The sequence below is a fragment of the Etheostoma spectabile genome, chromosome 21 (assembly GCF_008692095.1).
Source record: "Etheostoma spectabile isolate EspeVRDwgs_2016 chromosome 21, UIUC_Espe_1.0, whole genome shotgun sequence".
NCBI classification, from domain to species: Eukaryota; Metazoa; Chordata; class Actinopteri; order Perciformes; family Percidae; genus Etheostoma; species Etheostoma spectabile.
The window spans coordinates 1823471-1843964 of NC_045753.1; the positions used below are offsets into that span (position 1 = coordinate 1823471).

General features: G+C 41.6%; 1 protein-coding gene and 1 long non-coding RNA gene across 2 annotated transcripts in view; one reads left to right on the forward strand and one right to left on the reverse strand.

Moving 5' to 3' along the window:
• The window catches only part of rab26 (RAB26, member RAS oncogene family), a 90899-nt gene extending 80990 nt beyond the window's left edge, over positions 1 to 9909 (forward strand). Inside the window, exons 6-9 of the mRNA XM_032502681.1 lie at positions 2621 to 2686; positions 4449 to 4505; positions 6085 to 6161; positions 7015 to 9909. Of these exons, the coding sequence (XP_032358572.1) occupies positions 2621 to 2686; positions 4449 to 4505; positions 6085 to 6161; positions 7015 to 7117 (303 nt within the window). The 3' untranslated portion in view covers positions 7118 to 9909. The remainder of the gene's footprint in view (positions 1 to 2620; positions 2687 to 4448; positions 4506 to 6084; positions 6162 to 7014) is intronic.
• LOC116671426 (uncharacterized) lies at positions 4704 to 18796 on the reverse strand. Its single transcript, XR_004327269.1, has 3 exons — positions 18650 to 18796; positions 17331 to 17336; positions 4704 to 4713 (listed from the first exon to the last, which is right to left on the reverse strand). It is a non-coding gene; the product is annotated as an uncharacterized LOC116671426 (long non-coding RNA).
• Between the last annotated feature and the right edge of the window lie 1698 nt (positions 18797 to 20494).

The following is a 20494-nucleotide window of genomic DNA, read 5'->3' on the forward strand; positions in this document are numbered from 1 at the left end:
AGCTAAAGGGTGCATTGTGCATCAGTATCAGACACTAAGGGCCACGGACCAAGCTGCCATATTTGACCGGTGTTTTTTAAAAGAAAGAATATAAGGTCTAAAGTAAGACAAGATTACAGAAATTGGGTTGGAATGTCTGAAGAGGAGGAGGATTTCTTTCTTTTAATCTTAAGTAAACTGAGATATTTGCTCACACAGAAACTGACTCAGCAGAGAAGTACAGTACAGCTTTGTGGAACATGGAGAGATTTAAAGCCTGATCGCTCAGGTTTGGGAGCCAAATTATGGAAAAAACCATCAGGGAAAAGCTCAGAGATCCAAGTCTAACAGCTGTTCACACGATTAAGGTTTGGAGGATTCCTAGAACTATGAAATGTCCCACATTTTGCTTAATTCTACACTGAAAAACAAGGATGGAGTTGCAAAATAGTTCTATGCCATCTAGGGGTGACCCTAAATTGTCGAATATTTGATTGAAAGAGCCTGATTCCACTGGCAATTTCCCAGTTAAATCTTCACAGAGGAGTAAAGTGGAGTAGTAAAGTTCAGACCAAAGATTCAGGATGAGAGGAGTTAAAACTTGTTGCTGCTCGCAACGAGCCTGTCTGCAAGGTTCTGAAACTGGTGTATGATCTTAATAGAACAACAACTCTTGTTCTAACTTTTGACTTTTAGGCTTTTTGTAGCTGGATATATCATTTGTTGCGTCTAAATCTGAATGTGAATAACCTTAGTGATAGTGAGAGACTTGCTACAGCTGCATTTCTAGTGGAGATGAAACGGCGAAAACGTTTGATTCCTCTGATTCACTGCTTTGTTCTAACGCCGCTCCCTCTCTTAAGTCACTCTCTAGCTCGCCCGACCATACACCGTGCTCGCGGGGGCTCCGTCCAAAACCAATTGACTGGCCGACAGCTTCTAACATAGAAATAAAACGTATTATGGATCACTTTTTTTCTCCAATTATGAAAGGAGGATCATGGCATTTTGGCTACATGGGGGGGCTTAATGTCTGATATCACATCTCGGCCTAGAACTACCTGTTTGCTCCAAATAGTATACAGCCTATTATGACATAAATATCACCATATTGCTGGAAATAAAAATGTGAAAAAAAGAAGCTTTTAAAAAATCTCTTTAAATCCAACAACCCCGTGACGGATTTAGTTTTCACTTTACATGATCTGGGACCGACGGTAGCAATTGCATTTGCCGTCCTCTATGATTTGTTATAACACTTCATAAAAGGCTCTCTGATGAATCTTTAAATATCCTGATTTTGTAAAGGTTTTCTCACTTTCATAGCATGTAGAATTGGTTTTGTTGCAAAGAATGTTATGCGTAGGGTCTCAACAAAAAAAAACCATGATGTGATAATTTTCTGAATAATTTCAAGGCCATCTTTTTTACAGCTTCCTGAATACAATTGTAATGTTGATGAAATGTCCATTTTCCTCTGTCATAACATCCTCACCTTCCTGTTCTCGTCCCTCAACGCGGAGAAGTGCTCTGACACAATCTTGATCCTCTCTTTAACGCTGACTTCACTGTTGCATAAGCTCTCCATTTTATTTCAAGTACCTCCATCTCACTCTTATCCAGGCTTAGCACCAGAGTTTCTGTCAGTCACGCTTCTCTGTAACATTTTACAAAATAGAAACACAAATCCTGTGATTTTCTGTGGCTCATTCTTTTGTATCTTTACTATGTGAAAATTCATTTTATTGCCAAATAAATTCTAACTTTTCAGGATTCTTCATGTATATTGGTTTGAAGTAAGATTGGATCTGGATTGCATCACCTACAAATGCGCACACAATACAATATCTGCCCAGAGATATTAATGGGCAGTAATTACCATAGCTGAAATGATTTCCATAATGGGCTACAGGGATAATTAGAAACATTAAGCATTAGCTGTAATGTGAATTATTGTAGCCTGCATATATATTCCTATTTTTACTACTGACAGATCGTCATAAGAAGACATGGGCATAATGTCAAACTACATGTGGACATTTTGTAAATAAATTGGTGTTTCTTACACATACCTTTCCACTTTTTGTATCTTTTAACTACATTATTTTGTTTTTAATACATTTTATTAGTCTGGATTATAATGGAGTTTTGAGTGCATCATGTTGAAGGCCTTTACTCAAGTTGTACTTTAAAATTAGGCTGACTTCATGAGACTTTGAGTTTCTAAATCATGATTTACTTTGGCAAGTTCTTGTTGCTAATTGTTGGACATAAATTAATGAACCACAGTAAAGACTGACCTGTCCACTACCAATCAGGTCTGGTAGGACTGCAACCATTTTTTCTTTCTACATTGATCATCTTGTGTAAGTCGGTTTCTGAGCTACTCAGTGACATCACTGGTCATTTTTAAAAGGTTGCACGTTTGCTGTAGTGAACTACAGACAAGATTGCTATGATAAGTGTACGTAAGACGAGAATCAGAGTTCTAAAGACTCCCAGAGACACTGTGGGCGTTTTAACCAAGCCAGGTAAAAGAGATCCATCTCCTTTGTCACCTGTTGCTGTCTCTTCTTTCCCTTCCTTTCTTTTCCACTTTTTTGGATTTCTTCACCACTCTGTGCTCTTTTTCCGACTCCAGGCATGGCTGACGGAGATCCATGAGTACGCTCAGCAGGACGTGGTCGTCATGCTGCTGGGCAACAAGGTGAGACCTTGTTGCCAACACTGGGAGATGGATGGACAGATGGACTCAGAGGGTGGGAGGGAGGGATCATAGCTGGAGAGTTTAGAGATGGATTAATGGATGTGTCTTGAAGGAGGGAAAGAGATGTAGCTACTTTATATGTATTGCAGACTGGATTTTCAAATGTCCGTGTTTAAATGGAGTGTTTACTGGTCATTTCAACAGATAGGCTATCCTGTTGGTAGAGTGGCAATAGATCAATTTATCAAAGCTTAACTAATCCCTATTTGATATTTTTTGTCAAAGGTGCCCTGCCACACAAAACCGTTTTTTACTTGTATTTTTTGAAATATGTTAGATCCATGTGTGTGTTATGTGGTGAATGTGAAGATGAACTGCTCCCTCCTCTGTCAGCTCTAGCTACTGAAAAGAAATCAGAGGAGAAATCAGACCAATTACAACAGCTGGTCAGTCTGATGTCATGTTGCCTGAGCTCATTACTATTCATGAGCTCGCCCAGTTGCACTAGGTAAAGCAGCTTAGCTGGTTGAATATTAATGAGAACTGGCCCAAATGAAGCTGAGTCTTCCTGCAGGCTTTCTATACCACGCTAGAATGGCTGGAAACAAGGTAACCAAGTTACAGAGTCCATGGTAGAACTTCAGACATTACCACAAAGTCATGGAATACGTGTGGCAGGGCACCTTTAACAGTGTCTCAAATGACTAAGTGTAATATGAACAGGGGCCACCCACAGAGAACTATCACCCAGCTCAGTTCCATGGAGCTGAGCATCATTAAGCTTTCGGGTTTTGACTGGACCGTTTTACTTCACCAGGTCTCTCGTCAACCTGGGTTCCAGTCTCAGCAGTTAGCTGTTTTCAGTAAATAAGCTCTGAACAATTCAGTACATGCAACCTGCTCAGCTCTAACTGGCAAAACGTTACAGCAACTAGTTGCTGAAAACTCTGGGTGAATGTTTAGCTGAAGAGCTATCAGATGCTGATGAGACCAGACTGAGGCATTGATGGTGAGCGCTAGGCGGCCTAATACACAACTAAAACTAAATGCTGTTGCTCTGTGACGTCTGAATGGATAAACAGGCAAAGTTTGTTAACACGTCCTTAATATCGACTTTGGCATTGCTGCTCCTCCACCTTGTTTGAAGCCACTGTTTTCAACGGAGAAAGCTTTGTTAGCCGACCGGACGCCCCCCCCCCCCCCCCCCCCGACCACCAGACAGCAGGCAGACAAAGTTAGGGACCAGCTGGTAAAGGAAGTTGGGCATTTAACTTCAGCAGCCTAAAAAGCCATAAATTAATTCTCATAACATATGGTACAAGCACAAACAGAGAGACACACAACATGCTAAATAGATCCCACTAACTAGTCAACAGGAAGAGAACACAGGCAACTGTTTGCTAGAAAGATAGCTCCAACAGCTTTGTGAGGCAATAAAATGCCAGATGTTGTATTCTTAACCTCTTATGGAGCTCCCATTAATCCAGTAGAATACAAAAAGCTATTTAGTAGTTATTTATGTGACATTTATGTCCAAATTATTTTATTGAAATGAAAAAATTCCAAAGTTAAAGCAGCAGGTAAAACATGAAAAACGACTAGCTATTGAAATGTATGCCGTATGAGAGGAAAAGTGATGTAAGTGTCAAACATGGACAGCAAAAAGCTGTGAATTCCACGAAAACAATTACCCACACTCCAGACACTGTGTCAGTGTGAGCTACAGTTTCTAAACTGATATTGCGCGTCCAATGTGTTGTAGGTGGACTCGACACATGACAGGATGGTGAAGCGAGAGGAGGGAGAGAAGCTGGCGAAGGTGAGCTTCACAATGCACACACACACATTCATTTTGACACATGTAACAAGGATTAACGACCCGATGTGCTCTGCCCACGCATCCACGTGGACACCCCCCCATGTAGCTGCTGTGTCTTGATTAGTGTGTGTAATTACGTAATAATGGAGGCTCATAATGTTGTTGTTGTTGAGGGAGGCTCGCTAACTTAATTGTCCAGGCCGATTGGCTCAGATAAGCTGTGAGAGGCGTGTGAGAGTAAATGTGAACAGAAGTGGTAGGGGAAGGCTGTAATATTGATATGAGTACACACACACACACACACACACACACACACACACACACACACACACACAGAATGAGAAAACTACACCTGGGAGCATCTTTCATTAATTACACACTGTTTATTTTCTTTCTCTGGGGAGAAAAATAGTTTTTTAAAGCCAGAAATCATCCACCAAAATGAGGGTAAAATTATTGTTGTTCATTATCAACCCTTCCATCCCTCCTCTGGTACTTTAAACTGGAGCTGGGGCGATATGGAGACAATCAAATATCACAATGTTTGTGACCAAATATATTGATTTCGATATTGCGGCAATATTGTAGGTTTGACTGTTGGTGCTTTCAAGAGATTTACAAAATGAGATTTTAAATAAATAATAACTGATGTAGATATATAAGTGGGTAAAGGCACAGTGAAGGATATTAGAAGCTCTTTCCCGGTGATGCTGAGCGTTCCTGCGCAGCCTCCACCTGAGCTTGATGACGTAGATGTGACGTGAGCAACCTGTCTGAAAGCTGTAATCCTTCTGGTAGCTGTGCAAGAGAAATCTGGTCGTGGATAAACGCTAATTCATATGAATTCACTTACTACTCTTACTTACCAAAGTATTTCCAATCCATCAAAACGTTGCCCCCCAATTGCCAGCGAGCTTCTACTGCCTATCCAAAGCACTTTGAATTGCCCTGTTGCTGAAATGTGCTATACAAATAAAGCTGCCTTGCCTACACGGTAATTTTTCTACTGTGCGACAGAAAGTGGTGCGGTTATGACACAATCGTGAAACAAAACTCTCATTAATATGGTCCTGGGTTTTGTGTAGTTGTGTGTCCTGTCTTGTTTGACTTCCTGCCTCTCTGGTTGTCTGGATGGGTTTCACCTGTTCACCTCGTGTCGCCTGTTTCTCATCACAACTCTCGCTACCTCTGTCTGCTGTCAGTTCATGGTCCTACTTTGTAACGGGATGTTCTGCCTGTGCCATGTTCCTGTTATTTTTGTTATTTTTTTTTTACTGCCTGCTTAATCGGTCTGTAACTTTGTTTTATTATTAAATCAACTCTCCATCTTACCTCCTCCTCATTTCTTCTGCGAATGGGTCCTAACCTGCTAATTCTGAAAACATGACAAAACCATAATTAATCTGGAACCTAATTGTTCCTATCATTGTCAGACATACAAGAGTGCCAGGTCCATGTCTCTCTCTCTCTCACACACACACATACACACACACACCACACACACACACACACACACACACACACACACACACACACACACACACTTTAATGATACATGTTTTTCCGTTTCTCTGTGCAGGAGTTTGGAGTGCCCTTCATGGAGACGAGTGCTAAATCTGGACTGAATGTGGAGCTGGCCTTCACTGCAGTGGCCAAGTGAGTCATACAGACACACACACAACACCCCAGTGTGAAGGGGCGCACAAACCGAGCACACAAACTCTCAAAACTTTTAAAGAATATGTAACTTTTTTAAGAAGCTGTTACACAATGGTCCTCTTACAAGTCTTAGCATAAACACACCCCTCCTCAGTTCCACTGATGGTATGCCCCGACAGTCTTACATGATTACATGATTGTGGTGGCTAATTTAAACCAGTGCAGTGCATTTACATGTAGTTTAAAAACTTTTATATTTGGTTTAAGAAAATACCCTGGGTACGTGTGTTTCATTGGCTAATCCTTCTTAGCTGAACTTCAAACTGCTCACTGCTGAAAAACAACAGACAGGACAAAATGTTGCGTTTACTGGTAAACTGGTACACCTTGAGACCGACGTATGACCGACTGCTACTCTGTTGAGTTGTCCTCCCGTTACTCTGTCCTCTGTGACTGTCTCCATCTAGAAACTAAGCTGCACGGTGTGCAGGGAACCACTCTGACTGGCTCATGATCAGACAGGGGTTTACGGAGCGGTAGATGGGCTTTGCAAAAAAGCCCGGAGCGTTCTATGAAATGACGCATTTAAAAAAATTGCTCGATCACGCATCGTGGGAAGCCAAAATTGTCATTGTGATTAAAATTTGATTAATTGTCCATCCATTAAGAAGTATTTGACTGCCACCACATGCTGACATGTGATATTCTATAATGCAAGAAAGCCAGTGCAGTTTGAATTCTGCCTTTGTCTCCACCTATTGTTAGTTAGGGTTAGCACCTCCTCATGTGTATTATCTCTGTCTCTTTCTGTGTCTCTCTCTCTCTCTCTCTCTTCCTCTCACACACTCAGAGAATTGAAGCACAGGACCATGAAGGAGCCCGATGAGCCCAAGTTTCAGCTGCAGCAATACGTCAACAAAGAAATGAGGACTGTCGGCTGCTGCCGCACGTAGACCACGTCCTATGTGTGTGTGTATCCGTGTGTGTGAGAGAAAGCAGGTACATTGTATTAGAGTAGTAATTAACCGGGGAGGTCTGGGAATTATGACGTTTGTCATTGTTTGTATCAACAAATGTACGCATTGGGGGTGAGAACAGGTTGGTATCAAAGGTATGGACAGTTAGCTCTCTCTCTCTCTCTCTCTCTCTCTCTCTCTCTCTCTCTCTCTCTACTGACCCACCTTTTTTCTGCAACTGTGAATGTAATATATAACTCCTATCTACATGCTTGCACATACAAATGCATGCACACACCTACACACATACTACTACTTTCATCAGCATGATGTACATATTTTAAATGTAATTTTAATTTTGTGCCCTGGAGCTTTGTAGATTGAACATACCTGTCTTGTTGAAACAAGAAGAACATAGACCCAAATATGTTGAATGTTAAATAGATCTGGTTAAAGTGATAGAAATGATTAGATCTTAACACGTTTGTACAGAAGCTATTGCACCTAATGTAAGCTGCCAAATGGCACTGTGTGCTGTTTATGTACAGGATATCATATGATAACTGTTTTTTAATACTTGTGATCATGACTGTCATTATACTGATGTGTGAAATCTTTACCTTTTTACAAACAATAGTTTGTTTGAATCTGTTATGGGAAACATTTTAAACCTACCTTAGTGACGAGTAGACCATATTAAATGTACAAAAACAAGATCATCAGCAAAGAGAGGGACTCTAATCAGAGTTTGCTTCATGGCATGAAACGAGTGTTCCGTTCTATTATAGGAAGAACTTTTAGCAATCAATCTTTTTTGAGAAAGGGAAAGTCCCTTAAATGTCCCGTGCCGGGTGGTCCATTACGGGGGCTGGGCCGCCATTCCTCCGGCAATGCCTGTTGTGAAATATGTATGTAAATGAAAAAAGGTTATTGTTGTGTGTATGGATTTCAATTGTTCCTTTCCTAACTCATTCATTACTACAGAAACACGCTGCCTACTGGGGGAAATGTGCAGCCAAGAAATGTTGCCTATGGATTTAGGATATTTTGGTCTGTTTGTTCATAGTGCTCACATTTTACTATATATACAGTATATATATATATATATCTCACTATTAATATTCTTTTCTGACTAATAATGACATTTTTAAACAAACATGGCAACACTGCAGCAGCTAGAAGGCTACTTGACCCTGCAGGTCAACCTGTTAGTAGCAACATGGTCTCGCATCGCCAGACCTTCCTCCACAGCGCTGCCGAGGAGGGTCTGGCTAGTCCACACAGCATTCCGGGATGGCTGGCTTGTAGTTCAAAGCCGCTGGGCAAAAATTCCTCCGATGACGCACAAAAAAAAGTTTTGATGATACAAAGATTTTTGTACCATCTGAGTTTTTTTTTCCAGACAAGCAATGCAGAGATCTCTCGTCTCAGGGGGACATGAGGGAGGGAAGCACCGTCATTTGAAAATACTACAGAGTTCTACTGATACAAAGCTTAATGCTAATCAGTGAAGTATCTCTTTAAATCAATCACAATCGTCTTGGGCGGGGCTAAGCGCCGGGCAGAGCCATGGTGCCGCTGCAAAATATCCTCAGGAAGGAACTTGTTTTGGTGGAACATGTGTAAATTCAGAAGTTGTTTTAGTCGTGCAACAAAAAACTCCGATTGGACAGATAGTCTAGCTAGCTGTCTGGATTTACCCTGCAGAGATCTGAAGACCAGGGAACCATAGTCCTCAGATTGGACAGATAGTCTAGCTAGCTGTCTGGATTTACCCTGCAGAGATCTGAAGACCAGGGAACCATAGCCTTTCCTTAACAAAACTTCCAACAATATTGATTTATTCAATACTTCCAAAAATCTACTCCATGGTCAGATGAAGACAGTGGGTTGATGTTAAATCCTCCAGATAAAGCTAGTAAGTTGACTTTAAATTAAGATTTGTCACGTTAATTATTGCTGATTTGAGGTAGATGATCTATTATTGTAAGTACACAGTGAATTTTCAACTTTACACAATATTGTCTAAATGTCTTAAAATGCTACACCAAACATTTGATTTGTTTCCATTCTAAATGTAAAATATCGATTCCTATATTAAATAATCCAAACTCAAAGAAACCTACCCCATGGTCCGATGAAGACGGGAGCTGTGGATGTAACTTCCAATGAAGCTAGTTCGCTGACTTTCAGTTATTGAGCTTGACATTTTTCTCTCCAATTTAATTTTTTTGCCAATTTCAGATAAGAGAATATATGTATCTCCCCTTTTTGTAAGTACAAAGAACATTTTCATCTGTACATACTACAGTATGAATGTCTAAAACTGCAACACCACACATTTGTATTTAATTCCTGATTAAAATGCTTTAAAATGTCCAAACAATGTTAAATAATCATGAACTTAGCGTATATGCAAAGTGCCGGTGTTATACGATGAGATTTGACGGAACCCTTCTCACTTGTTTTGTAGTTACATGTTATTGTTACTGGATATTTGCTGAACTATGGCATTTCACAAGAATTTGTATATTTTTTGTTTTATCAAATGTGGTTTAATAATGCTGTCTGCTTCTGTTTAAAATAAGAATTGTATCGTGAAATACAATCAATACTGATTTAATTTGCTGACACTGTATGGGTAGACTAGTAGACTCTTGACATACAGATTTTAAAATAGATTTTCAGTATAAACCCAAAGTTATTAATTCATTGCTAACTTGTAAGCTGTATACTGTTCTGTTGTATCCGTCTCCAGTGGTAACAATAAAGAATCAGTGAACAGAGAAGGAGTTTTTATGTGTGGATCTACACCGCCACCATCTGGCCATCTTGATATTACAACATTGACATGGCTGGTTTTTGTATTATTATAATCTTTAACCAGGAGAGAAAACTCATTGAGGTTAAGAATCTCTTTGTCAAGGTTGACCGGGCCAAGACAGGCAGCAGCTTATCCAAAAAAACATGTTACTGTTACAAACGTTAATAGAACTAAAATAAAGCAAAAGAATTCATGTTACAACAATTTAAAACAGCCAGTTTTGTAACCAGGAAAAAAATATTAAACACTGACACCAAGTCAAACAAGAGTCTGCCTCCATTTCTTTTATTTTGCATTTAAAAGCATTTACTGAGAATAATTCATTTAAGTCAGAAGGGACTGGTTGTATTTGTGCGAAACGATGCAATATATAGATGAGATGATATCTTATTTATCACAACACCAGGTAAGCATTTATGGGACAGTTTACACTGCCTTTACCTTAAACTAATTGAGTTATCTAGCGTCTAGGGTTGGGTCGATTCCAAGTGGATTTAGTTTGGAGGCCGGTTTCTCGTACTCCCCTCATGGCCCTGAATAGTTTGAACATAGAACTCCGTACCATACACAGCCTGCACCGAGTCGGGCTCCATTTACACTGCTACGTTTTGGTTATTAAGTGGAGTTTTAAGCCAAAAGCTATCTCAGCTAGAATTGCAGCATGACTGTGATTCCTAAGGTTTTCACCTTCGAAACAAAACAGTCATTCAGATCATTCCTGCCTCCAGAAGTGTTTATGATACCTGAAACGTTGATGTGTATGGAGGTGGGAGGGGGGGAGCGGAGACAGCGAGGCCAGGCCGCTTTAACCTGGAGGTCTGATGTGTAAGGGTGTGGGTGTGGAACATCAGGGTCATGTTAACATGTTCCCTTCAACAGTGAGCCTTGCTTTAATTGGTCTTAAAATGTCTGACGCCGTGATATTTTGTAACAGGGTAGAAGAAAGGGAATGAGGAGGAGGAGGAAATGCAGTGACCAGCAGAAGGGTCAACATCACACACTACGGGAGGAACAAATGTCACACAGGTAGGTAAGAGAACACCATGACATTTTTAAACATTTTCCTTCAGTTCCGTAATAATAAGACCTTTGGAGATGAAGATTATTGCATTTTTTGGGACATTCAAAGCACCGGTCCTTATGCCAAGCAGCTGGAATTGGAAAGAATCTTTTAGAAAGCTTTTAATCAGGGAGGCATGCAGACCCAACGTGAGGTTGGTCGGTTTCAAACCTGCGGCTGTAGGACCTGGAGCTCACCGCCAGTGTGACTGTTAAAAAGTGTGTATCAAATCAAATCAAAATTTATTTATATAGCACTTTACAGCAACCAGCAGGTAGCAAAGTGCTTAACAGAATGAGTAAAATCACGACATAGAATAGAAAGAGTGAACATAGAAAACAGTCAAATCAGAAAAGGTCACAAAGAAACAAAAGAATGAAATTGTCACACCACTGCTACGAATTAAAAGCCCCACTGAACAGATATGTCTTGAGTTTGGACCTAAAAAGAGCCACATCTGTAACAGTGTGAATATCGGGGGGGGACTTGGTCCAAAGTCTCGGGGCAGCAACCCACCGTTTATACCTGGACCTTGGGACTTCTAAAACCAACTGATTCGAAGCTCATTTTAACACAATTACTAATCTGCTTATCAAATTTCATGCTGCAATCAGAAGTAACCCCCAAGTTCTTGACAGCTGATCTAGGGTAAGGTGCCAGAGCTCCCAAACTCAGAGCTGGAGCATTCTGCGTGCCTGGAGTACTGAAAATAATACACTCTGTTTTACTTTCATTCAAATTAAGAAAGTTGTCTGAAAGCCACAACTTAATATCAGTGGTACGACACTGTCATTTGCTTACATCATTTAAAGGTATTTATTTAGAAGCAGGCTGGCTGGTTAGTTGGCTAATGCTTGCATTGCCACCCTGTGCCCCCCCCCCCCCCCCCCCCCCCCCCTCAGTAGCCCCGCCCCTGAGCTCTAGCCCCCATTTGAAATTTACAGGACAACAATTACAAGGCCCCCCAAGAGAACAAGCATTAGGTGTAACCGCGGCGATGAAAAACGTCCTTTTATTGTTTTATTGCTCATCTTCTGTCCACTTTTGCGCCGCCTGGTGTTCTCTCCTTCTGTTATTGTCCCTCGCTGTGCATGGAAAATAAGGTTCCATGCACACATGATCAACACCGTGTGCTCAGACAGGCTGTGACTCAGACTCTGACTAATAGTTATTCCAATGTCCAAAACCATGTTCCAGTCTGGAACAGTATGACAATATATTAGAAGGGGGGCGATTTGAAGCCCATGTTGACCAGAGGCCTTTGATCCGATGTGAGTGGAAGGCCCGCTGACCTGAGTTTTGTATGGTGACTGTCATGCAACTACACTTTTACTAAACTTGAATTCATTTAAGCGTGAGTCCTTCTCTTATCACTTATAACCTTTGGTATCCAACAAAAGGAGTGTGTATTTTCTGCTGCCGTATTAGCACAATGTTCAAAATGTACGGAAGATGATTAGGGCCATGTGTGAAAACGGTATTTGTGAATGGACTGTTCTTATATAGCACGTTTCTAGTCTTAACAACTTCTCAAAGCGCTTTTACATTGTAAACACACAACACACACACACACACCAGGAGCCTCTCGGGGTTCAGTGACTGCAGGGCCAGGGATCAAACCACCAACCTTCCTGTGTTGTTATTCGAGTAAAGACAGAATTCTAAGAATGAAGTTAGTATTCCACCTTTATGAAGCCAGAATTCTGAGAAAAAAGTTAAAATAGCCCCCCCCCCCCCCACACATCATTACATACCCTTCACTATACATAGAGATTGGCATGGTTTTAATTCAGTTAGACTAATAACCAGTTGGATTTGCATTGAGAGATGATCTTATGGAAAGTACCCCATGCCTATCTCTATGTATGGTGAAGGGTATGTGATGATGTGGGGGGGCTATTTTAATTCCAAAGGCCAAGGTAACTTTTATTAGGATGCATAGTATCCTGACCCATGACATAACTGGCCTGAAGAACATTTATTTATTTACAATACATTATTCATTCACAAAGAAAATTTGTGTCCTTAAAGGGTAGGATTTTAGCAAATTTTTAGCTAAATTTTTTAATCATTTTCAAAATTTTCTAAAGATGATTTTTTTATTCCTCTTTTTAGTCAATGGACATGGACATGTAAACGCTGCGATGCCTTTGGTTGTCAGCAGGGGGCGCACTCGCATCACAGATGTCCTGAGTGCAGCCACAAGCAGTCACTGCTGTTTTTATTAACATGAGATGGAAGGAAGAAGGGTTTGGGGGGGGGCCAGATGAATTATTTCAGTACAGCTAAATGCGTTGTACAGTACGGTTAAGTGACGCCCTGTCCCTGGTGACAGGTCCGATTAAAAGCACCACATGAATCAGTTTTTGTTTTTTCCTTTTTAACAGTGTTAGGACCATGTTGTCTTCTTGTCTACTGTGACTTTGTCCTGTGTCTTTCAGTCCCTCCACTATAATCAATTTGCCCTGACCTCTCTCTGTTTTCGGCTTGGTTTTGTCCGTTAGAAGAACTGCAGATTGGTCAGAGAGTGTTCACCGTTACCATACAAAGGAAACTTGGGAAGGTCCTGCATTACATAGTCTAGACCACGTATAGATCAGTGGTCCTCAACCTGTGGGCTGATGTTACCTTTATGTTATGATGAGGGCTCACAAGGACACATGGCTTTGGTTTAAGGGGGTCAGACAAAAAAAAGGTTGGGGATCCCCTTCATGATCTGGTAGTGTAACAATATCCAGTTTTAAGAGCTTGATAATCTTGGCTCATATTGTGCTCACATGGAGCGTTTTCATGAGTATTGTTATTAATAATACAATTACCACAATCAAGCTGACAAACAGAGAGCCTTGGGGCAGGGACCTGCTCCAGATTAGGAACAGGGGTTGGTTTCTTGGTTCAGGGCAAACATTGTAGCTGCTGTGTGTAGTCTGTCTATGTGTTATGGAACATCCACAATTTTCAGCGTGTGGGAGATCAGGGGTGGTCAATAGGGGTCCAAGCAAATCTTTGGCCTTGGATCCCCGCCGTGCATAAAGTACACCAACAAATTCCACACAGAATTGATCTCAACTGGAGGGATGTAACTATGCATCGAGAATCTGTTAAATCAATAGAAATGTGTAAAGATGAAAACCCTTTTGAGTTTGTTGTTTTGATTTCACTTTTTTATTTTCATTTTTTTTAAATTTCCATCCACAAAAACGACAGGAAAGCAAAAAAAAAGGGCCCGGGTCCTGGGGGGACCAGGATCCCCCAATTTGTGAATGTGTGCGATGGAGGTGAAAAAGGGGAAAAACCCACGCCCTATATGGCACTTCTCCCGGGGCCCCGTCGTTAAATTAGCGGGGCCCATCTTTTTAAAAAACCGGTTTTCTCCCGGTCATTAACCCAAACCCTGAGGGCCCCGAAAAAAAAACCCCGAGGGCCTCTCCGGGGATCTGGGTCTGGTGGGCCCGGTGTAACTGCCCTGGTTGCCAAGCAGTCCACTCTACTTTCCCAAAGTAAACCGGGAAAAAACCCAAACAAAGCCCTGGGTTTGTGTGTGGGGGGTTGTGTGTGTGTTTTTTGTGTGTGTGTGGGTGTGTGTTGTGTGTGTGTGTGTGTGGGGGTGGAAAGAAAGGAAAACCTGGGGTGTGATGTGTGAGAGAGAAGAGAGAGGAGCGTGTGTTTGGGTGTTTTGGGTGGGGTGTGGGGTTTGTGTGGAGAGGGACAGAGAGCGGGGGGTGTGTGTGTGGGTGTGTTTGTGTGTGTGTGTTTTGTGTGGGGGAAAAGGGAGAGGGGTGTGTTGGTGTGTGTGGGGTGTGTGTTTGGGGGGGAAAGTGAGACCCTTTTGGTGTATGTGAGATAGACAAAAGGAGAGAGGAGAAAAGAGAGAGAGAGAGAGGGAGAGAGAAAAGTTTTGGGGTGTGTGTTGTGGTGTGGGGGGGTTTTGTGGGTGTGGAGAGGGAGGAACCCTGTTGTGTGGTGTGTGTGGAGAAAAGGAGAGGGGGTTTGTGGTGGGGTGTGTGTGTGGGGAAGGAGGCGGGGTTTTGCGTCTTTGTGTGTTTGTGTGTTGGGGTGTGGTGTGTGAAGGGGGAGCGTGCGTGCTTTTTCTTGTGGGGGTGTGTGTGTGTGTGTGTTTTGGAAGGAGAGGGGGGTTTGCGTCTGTTTTGGGGTGTGTTGTGTGGTTGTGTTTTGGGGAAAGGGGAGAGGGCCCGTGTGTTTGTGTTTTTTGGGGTTTTTTGTGGAAAATGTTGACAAACCAAAAAATGAAATCCCAAAAGGGCATCTACAGGGGGAAAGGCCCCAACAGGGTTTAAAAAACTAAATTTTTTTTTTTTTTAATTTTTAAAAAAAAATTGTCCTGCTTGATGAACCAGCATTCCTTACTGACTTAAAACAAACCCCTGAAAATTTATAGAATAGAGTTTAATTATCAGCGCATCAGACCCTTTTTCTCCCCCAATTTATTTTTAATTTTTTTAAATTAAAAAACAGGGACTTTATTGTGAAAAAAAATCCAAATTTTGTCCCTCAGGGGGGGCTTTCAAAATTGCAATATATAAAATACTATTTATACCACAGCTTGACTGAATACTGGTTATCAATTACTGAGAGATGTGCATCCATATTGCCCAGAATGCCCAGCTAATCAACATTTTAGATTCAATAATCATGAACTGTTGCATAATTCCAGAGTTGTAACTAAACCTTGAATGAGAGACTAGATAATCATTCTCTTGTCTAATCGGGTGCCGTGGTCTGGACTGGTCCCCACAGAGCTTTATGCGAATTGTATTTTGTGCACATGCATATGAACGCATGTTCACACATGACATGGTTATCTTTCCTGAGCCATGGCCCATTGCCAATAATGACTAATGACCATTAGCTATATTTAACGCTCACTATAATTAATGTTGATGTGGCTGCGAGACAGACCGCCAGACTAGAGGGGGACGCACTGCCAGCGCATCAGCTTAACACTGGAGTGGAGGGAACACGAGTTTACTTGGTTGTTCCTGCATTTTACTTCCAGGGTGTGTGTTTTCTTGCGACCGGATATTTCCGCTTTGTTCTCTCATTGAAGGACGGAGACTTTGCATAATTTGCCTATGCAACCTGCATTGTAATCTCTGACCTCTGACCTCTGGTAGTCAAACAGCCCTAGGTCCTCCACTTTAACTGTGTACAGTCCCCGTCCACCCAGCAGCCTCCCTGATGTTATGATGATCCCTGGTCACAGTGAGTGCAACAGCCTGGAGCAGAACCACGTTATACACCCCCCCACACTGAGCTCGGTGTTATTTATAGGATGCGAGGGGGATCAGAGAATGGGTACAAAGAGAGGAGGAGGGGGGTGGTCTTTTTGTTCTTGATGTCTGGCTTTTGTTGTTGTTGTCATCTATCTGTCTGCATCCTTCAGAATCACTGGCCTTTCTTGCAATATCAACATAATTACCATATGTTACATCAACAGAATGCCCTGCATCCCTCGATGCTTTAAAACTTAAAATGTTTATGTCTATACACTCTGTAATATGCTATTCCTGTTGTATTACAACATGTCAGGGAAGCGCTCAGATTACATTGAACTAAATACATTCATTGTTTCCTAATATATTCTTTAATACATACTTATTTTAATGACTCATTCATGTGCTGCATCTGTTACCTGCATGTTTCTTTTAATCATGTTTTTAATCACACTGTAATGTAACACCATATTATAGATTAGATTGGACTGGACTGGGATAAATTAGACTCTGTGTGATTGGGTCAGGCTGAAATAGATTGGGCCACGCTGACCTGGACTGGACTGCATTTAATGTCACTTTGAGTGGACTACACAGAACAAGACTGGACTAGACTGGATTGGAATAGATTGGATTGGATTTAGATAGATAGATAGATAGATAGATAGATAGATAGATATTTGTTTATCCCAAAAAAATGGGAAATTAGGGTGTTAGTCTTGCTTTGCCAGACCTTCCTCCACAGCGCTACGGAGGAGGGTCTGGCTAGTCTACACGGCGTTCTGGGATGGGAGAAAAATGTGCTCTGGTTTATTGGCATTTCTTTAACTCTTGTGTTGTCCTCGGGCCATATTTGACCCATTTTCTGTTTTTTCATCACAAGAAATGGCCCTTTGAAATAAGCTGAAAATGTCAACATTAGAAAAATCAAATAACTTTGGAAAAAATATCAAAAAAAGCACCCACAACATTGAAAAAGTGACAAAAATGTCAGAAAAAGCGAAAAAAAAAGACAACACAAGGGTTAAACCAATCGCAATCTCCTTGAGTTGCTTAAAACCTTTCTTTTTAGTAAACTCTGTGTACATAAACAATGTTCTCCGTGCTGAGTTCATGTGCAGAGCCCCTGGTGATACTTCCAGCAAAGTTTCATGTTGTGTCGAGCCTTCTTAGTGTTTTAAAAATAGGGATTTTGAGGCTATCATAGAAGTGCCCTTAGGACTCCCATTCAAAAAGCCATTTGACCGAAAAATGAGAATACTTAACTTAAATCTTAAAAGTGACGCTTCTGTCCTAAACATGCTTTTAACTTGACTGGACTTAATTGGAATTGATTAAATTGGATTTAACTTGAGTACACTATCTTGTATGATATGATTGAAACTAACTGGACTGGCTTAGATAGGATTTTATTGGACTGGATTATAAAAGGCTCCACTGGATTGGTCTACACTGAACTAGATTTAACTGGATCATGGCTGGGTTGGATAGATTATATTTGCTAGACTAAACAGGGCTAGAATGGACTGAAGATGCGGACAAACATGGATGGATGGATGGATGGATGGACGGATGGACGGATGGATGGATGGTGTTCCAGTGTTTGCAGTGTTTGTTTGCAACACGCCTAACGGCCTTATTTAAATAGATTGATTTTCAGTGTTGGGAATAAACACTTCCTTAATCTTTACTGGTGTGTGACTGGGCTGACAGTAATGTGGGTGTGGCAGTTGTCATTTGCACATGTGTGAATGGAGAAACATTGGTATCTATATTTCTGTGTGTGTGTGTGTGTGTGTGTGTGTGTGTGTGTGTGTGTGTGTGTGCGTTTGTGCGTGTATGGTTTGTGTTGTGGAGACGACTGGGTTTCCAGTTATGCAGGCGCATTAAGATAAGCCTCCTCTCCATTCAGCCGAAGAACGTCAACAAACAGTAAGGAAAACGTGCCGCGGCACACACACACGCACGCACACACACACACACACACACACACACACACACACACCACACACACACACACACACACACACACCGTTTCCATCTGGTATTAAAATCCGTCCTGATTGATCCAATCAGAAGTGGACAGTGCCTAGTATGTGTGTTTTCACCTGGCAGTACAACGGATCTCCAAAAAAAAGTCATGTTGGCTCATGGTTGTTGAATTACTGCTAGACGACAGTGGGCACAATTGGAGTCACGTGTGCAAAACTCTAACTCCAGTCTGGCCAGCAGCAGTTCATGTGGACCAAACCAGTTTGTTTTTCATAGCTTGAACTCAGTTTTCACACCTCTGCACACTCATCCCATGACTTTAACCACAATGTGCACAACACTGGATTTACAGCACTTTAACACACTGCCGACACACCTGTTAACTACACATTCACAACAGTCTGGTGCCTATCAAACACAGCTGAAAGCCTAAGCAGGTGTCTTGTTTTAGATTAGTTAGTGAACACATGCGTATTTATATAGAGAAAGCTCAGAGAGCCTTTTTTGGACACAAACACCAAATAAGAATAACACAATTACACACTGTACCATTTGAGAGAAACAAGTAAAAGAACTGAGATGCCAATATGTCCAGGTCAGATGCCTGAGGTCACATACACACACATTAAAAACAAGTGAAAAACACAAAAATGTTGGATTTCCTGTTGTTGAGTAAGCAATGGAGGTGAAAGCCATGGAAACATCACATTCATTAGTAATTAGAGATGATGCAGACATCCAATGGGATGAAGAAAACTTGCAGCATGATGTTAGAGAGGGGCAGAATTAGTCACACTATTCTTTGTTACTGTTGTGTAGCTGTAGTTTTTTTCCCCAGTATTTCTATAAATGACTAGAAAAAAATACTATAGTGAAGCAGACTGCTGATTTTCATGCCTTCTTGTTTACCTTACATAAAAATTCCTTTCTTTAAAGGATCTTTTGAGTAGTGTGAAGTCACTTAAATTATAGAAAGATAAAAAGCAGTTTCTGTCTCTGTGACTGACGCCAGTGTTTTTACTCAGTGTGTTGTGAGGGACAGTGTGTGTTCTCTCAGTGAGGATTGTTCTGGTGCTCTGAGCCTGTTTGGAGCTGTGTGTTGAGAGTTGTGTTGCTTGGTTGAGTTGTGATGCAGACTGTAGTGAGAGGTTTGGACATGTGGCTTCAGCTGGGCCAGTGTCGTTTAGCACAACCAAACAATGGGGGACTTTTAGAGATAGACGAAGAAGAAGAGATAACTGTTGTTGGGATTTAGCACGATATGAATAAAATTGATTTGAATATAGTTAGGGAGTGAGGAGTCGCAGCGTCCGCCTAACCCGGCCCACCTGCTTCTCGTCATAGTTGTCAGATTTCTCTATCATATAATCAATAATATAATAAAACTAGAGAGAGACAGGGCAGTACAGCCTGACCAGGCTCCTCTCTTTACCCTGTCTCTCTTAGTCATGCAGTAACAGTTTTAGACAGCTAAGGGACTTCCTTTGACCCACTGAGCTCCTCTCTTCTCTTTCCATCTGTGTGGACCAATGTCCCAGAAATGCGTGTTACTACCCTAGCTCTGGGGAGTCATTCCCCGGAGTCCTTATGTTCTTTTACCCCCAGCATGTTTCCTCGGATCAGGGAAGCTCCAAAATCATGGTAGCAGCTGTCGCCATGGTCCCGCTACATTTTCCCTGTTACATCCTGCTACTTCCTGCTGTGCCCTGCTACGTCCTGCTACGTCCTGCGGTGCCTTTTAACGCTGCACGGTGCCCTGCTATGCCATGAACTACTACAAAGAACTACTACAAACTACAATTTTTTTGTGACTGTTACCATTGCCACTCTTCATTTTAGCCCCAACTGGTCGTCAGACACCGCCTGCCAAGAGCCTGGGTCTGGGTCTGGATCTGGGTCTGTCCCAGGTTTCTTCCCAAAGGGGAGTTTTTCCTTGCCACTGTGGCCCCGTTGCTTGCTCTGGAGGAAACTACTAGAACTGTTGGGTCCTTGTAAATTCTGGAGTGTGGTCTAGACCTGCTCTATCTGTAAAGGGTCTTGAGATAACTATTGTTATGAATTGATACTATAAATAAAATTGAATTTTATTGTGAAGAAGGTTTAGGAAATGAAACCTCTCTACTGTTTTCCTTTCTGTTTCTTTCTGTTGTTACTCTCCACAGGGGCTCCACTTCCTAGCATTGGACTTCCGGTGGGCTTGCTACTAGAGGTAATCCATTTCTTCCCAATGACCACTGCCAGGCTGCACCCTCCTACAACCACAA